The sequence below is a fragment of the Temnothorax americanus genome, unplaced genomic scaffold (assembly GCF_048541705.1).
Source record: "Temnothorax americanus isolate GAGA-0224 unplaced genomic scaffold, ASM4854170v1 Scaffold119, whole genome shotgun sequence".
In the NCBI taxonomy this organism is placed as follows: domain Eukaryota; kingdom Metazoa; phylum Arthropoda; class Insecta; order Hymenoptera; family Formicidae; genus Temnothorax; species Temnothorax americanus.
In genome coordinates, this window is record NW_027509252.1 from 240,013 (window position 1) to 244,474 (window position 4,462).

At 44.9% G+C, this 4,462-nt stretch overlaps 1 protein-coding gene across 1 annotated transcript; it reads left to right on the plus strand.

Annotated features, from left to right (window-relative positions):
- Positions 1-208: 208 nt before the first annotated feature.
- On the plus strand, positions 209-1,051 carry LOC143908879 (uncharacterized). The gene has a single exon (XM_077426709.1). It carries the CDS (start codon positions 209-211, stop codon positions 1,049-1,051), a length of 843 nt encoding a protein of 280 aa, XP_077282835.1.
- The last annotated feature ends 3,411 nt before the right edge of the window (positions 1,052-4,462 follow it).

Genomic DNA, 4,462 nt, shown 5'->3' on the forward strand with positions numbered 1-4,462 from the left:
AATTTTTTATCTGCGCGCGCAGACTAATTTTTCTAGAACGTTGCAAACAAAGTTAACGTTTTGATTAACGTTACGAAGCCAGAATCATTCGAGTCCCGACGTTCGAAGCGACAAATTCGCCAGTGAAAAAGTATATCTCTCTCATCTGACTTTTCGATTAAAGTGTGTGTGTGTGTGTGTCAGCCGATATTACGAAGAAATAAGAACAATGGCTAGTCACAGAGAAGACGCTAATAATTCTGAGAAGCGGATGTTTACTCGCGATATTCCTGATAAAAAGATTCCCGATAAGGGACGTAACTTCGAGGGAAGAAACAAGCAATTACATATGCTGCTATCGACAACATATGGACTCAACAGCTCCCATACAAAAAGAATTCACGTAGGTTTGCAAGCAACATCCGAGGGAGTTTTCGTGCCGATGGTCAAATTAACCGACAACTGTGCGGACGGCATTTATTTCGACGAGAAATCGTGGCAGCAGTTTCAAGAAAACATGGGACTCGTAAGCGAATATTTAAATGGAGAAAGCAAATTGAAGCCGAATTCTATCTCCATTAACAATATCTCCGTCAATTTTATTTCGGCTTACAGAGCAAGATCCATATTGCTGGCGTACAAGAAAAACGATGAAGATACTTCTGCCAGGACGGATCAACGAACAAGCGAGGAAAATTGTCCACTGACGAAGAAACGAAAAACATACGCTGTTGCAATTGTGATGCAGAAGCCTACATTTCTCGGACTGAAAAATATTGCGAAATGTATCGATGCACATTTATTACATTTAAAATCAGTGGCCGATAATGTTAACAATTGCGCGCGTTATCTTATTAAAGAAATAGAGTTAAATCTTCCTAAAAGTTATATAGATGAGGATATTGTGAAATTAATTCTCAGAGGAAATTACTTCGACATCGAGCTAAATGTACGTACGCAAATAACCGATTTAACTTTCCTCGATATGTATTTTAATATAGTAATGATAGAACTTAGTTTGCTGCGCTTTACTATAATCAGTCGTATAGTTTTGTCGAATTGCAAATTGTAAATTTTATAACATTATTGTTTAACAATTTATCTACAGTCTTACTTTATAAGCGACAAAATTGTATTTTTTCCTATGAAGAAGAATTTGTAGTAATAAACATTTTTTTCTAACTTCTACATTTTTCTATTTTTCTTCAATTCTCACGTTCTCCGCAACAAATTCCTTTTTCTCTTATTTTTTCAAGATTGGTCAAAGTTTCTAAATCGTAAATTTTTCGAATGCGCTCAATAATAAAAACTTTTATCTAAAACGAACTAGTTGCATCACGTCATAAAGCGAATCTGTCCGTTCCTGTTTTACAACCTCGTTTCCGCAGGAAATAAGTAATACATGAGCAAATCTTAGAAACCAAGCGTATTTGTTTATTTCAAAAACACTTTGTCTAGACCCAAGTCCTAAAAAGAACCCCGTCATAAATCATAAAAATTCTTTGTTACAAAAAAAAGGGTTGGATTGCGTCTCGTGTCGATACAAGCGTTTCTGTCCAGACCCAAATTCTAAAAGAACACCGTCATAAATCATAAAAATCCTTCGATACAAAAAAGGGTTAGATTGCGTCACGTCACAAAGCGAACCTGTTCCGTGTTTCCCGTTCCTGTTTCCCCCGCCCCTCGAAGTAAAACGCTCTTAAAAATTACACTTTTCGTTTTCGACATCTTAGCATCATATCCTTTTTCGAGCTTAGCGTCTACCACGTGCTCCCACCAAAATGGCGCTGGCCGGCTCTTCCGCTATTTTACCGCGTGACTTCAGCGTCGTCCGCCACGTGCAGACCCAAAAAGACGCTGGACATTTTAGGCGGGAGAGCCAATCAGACGCTGGGTAGGTATAGGGTATCCAATCAAAACGCACCATTTAGTTACTATTTTGAATCCGACATTTTTGTTTCGTAGTCGTCCACCACGTGCAGTCCCAAAAAAGTCACTAGGCACTAAACACCTTAGGCGGGAGAACCAATCAGACGCTGGGTAAGTATGAGGTATCCAATCAAAACGCTCCATTTGAATCCGCCATTTTTGTCTCATAGTTTTCCACCACGTGCAGTTCGCCCCAAAAAATCACTAGACACTAGACACCTCAGGAGAGGGAGGGCCAATCAGACGCTGGGTAGGTATGGGGTATCCAATCAAATCGCTCCATTTTACTCCCACCCCTCACGCGGCAGCCAATCAGAGCGCTCCGAGGTCACGTGGGCAGACCGTCTGGCTACGCCCATGGCGCCGGAGGGGTCGGTTGAGGGGGTTTGTTTTGACGCCCCATACCTACTTACTTACTACTCCTACACAAATAACACAATAAATGTTTCTCAGCCGTTATGTTAAGACGTCCAGCATCATCTAAATGTAAAGTTAAATGTCAATGTCCGCGTCAAAAAATATTCGCGAGTGAAAACCTAGTGCAGCGGTGCCAAGGAAGGAAGGTTCTCGCACTGCGTTGCGCGTGGAAATTTTCACGGGAATCTTCTAGAACGGGCGTAAACGGGAGATGCGCAAAAGGGCACGCGAGAGAGTAGTGAAAATCATCGTGTTCTCGCATGATCGCGCCAGATGTGCCGGCCGCGAACAATAGACAATCGAGAAAGTTCCGAGGAGTGGGAGCAATCCGGCATAAGTGGGGAGCCCAAGCGAGAGCGACCGCTCGAGGCAGTCTCTCGGGTATAGCCGTGGCGAACACACGTATCACACTCTGTACGATCGGCATACGCGTTAAACTTTACAACCGAGAACTCCCGCGTACTATCGCGTAAAATTACTCGTCTTAACAATAGCGAGGGGCAACTAGTTGCCAAATACAATCGAGTGTTAGCAACAATACGTAAAGTTGAAAATCGGCTACATTGTTAATTAACGGAAGTGCATATTGAGTATATAACAACCACGGGCATTGGGTCACGCGAATACGGAATATTGTACGGACATTATTAATAAGTGTATACTACAACCGAATACTCTTGCGTAAATTAAGCGCACGAACATTGTATAATAGAGTGATGATCATAGCCGAGTGCGTGATCATAGTTAACAATCGTGGGACATAGAGTCCTCCAATCGGAATAATTATCTGGAATAAAAGCATCGTAACGACTAAACAAATAAGCCGAAATACGCAATTCAAATCATTGTGCAACTTTAGTAAATAAAGCGACATCCACACCGAGGCAAGAAACTCGCGTTGTGAGACACCTTTATGATATTGTAAAACGGCCTGTAATGTTGAAATGATGATTTGGAATTAAAGAGTAATTAATTCTGAAACAAATTCTCCTGATTAATTATAAAAAATTATCAATACTAACCTTCTACTTACCTTGTCCTTCGGCGATGATCCAACGTTGGCCAGCGGCAATCCGGTATGCGAGGTAAAGCGAGGATCCAGAGACGGGTAACGGCAACGGCGATCCGTTCCGGGCGTCGATCTGCAACAAAACCATAAAATAATCATCACATAACTATTTTATAATTACTTACCTCTATCTGGTATGCGATGTAAAGCGAAGATCCAGGGAAGAGAAGCAGCAACGGTGATCCACCAGGGACATCAATCTGAAATAAAAATTCAAATAAATAGGATATAATAATTTTATCCTTAATTACCTCTATCTGGTATGCGATGTAAAGCGAGGATCCAGGGATGAGAAGCAGCAACGGGGATCCATCAGGGACATCCTTCTGAAACAAAGAAATCCCATTAGCGTCTTGCGAATAATCGTGGCGTTGATGCGAACTTACCTTCTCGGTAGTCTAAGGTTAAACCGAGTGGCGACCGTTTGATAGGAATATTATCCGCCGGAATCGGGCTCAACTCGTGCCGTCCAGTCACAATCTTACAGGTCTCGCTGCTCGCTGCTGCTCGGCGGCGTCAAGGCGCTCGTCCCGGGGTGGCTCCTCGTCAACGGCTCGATCGACAGTGAGGAGTGGTCGGTTCGGCGGGACTACGCCAGGCCCCCACATTTGCGCCCTCAAGCTCGCGGTTCGTCCGCCCCGCCGATTGGTCGTGTGCGTCGCCCTGTTTGCGACGTTGCAAGCGATTTTCCGCCATTTTCCTGCGGCCCGTTTGATTTGGCTGCTGGTTGCGCGCGGACTTCTCTCGGTTTCCCGTTCGGCTGGCCAGGCCGTGGCGGCGCCGCTCGGCCCTCGGGGCGCCGTCGGGGGAAATGTGCGGGTCGCCTACCCGCGCTGCAGTCGCGGTGGTGCACCCGTGTTTATGCTGCGGCGGGGCCGTGTTACGCTGTGCGAGACATTCCTGGCGCTTCTCCAGCGGCAGGCCCCGGTAGCCCACCCGTCTGTCCGACCCCTCCGCCGTACGTTCTCCGAGCGCCCGTTCTTCCCTCGTCACGACTAACGTCGGTACATTAGGTCGTGATCCCAGGCTCCGGCACCACCTGTCATCCCTACGGAATTAAGCTTAAAA

Coding starts and splice junctions, on each gene's coding strand:
- LOC143908879 (XM_077426709.1), top strand. CDS start 209: ATGGCTAGTCACAGAGAAGACGCTAATAATTCTGAGAAGCGGATGTTT.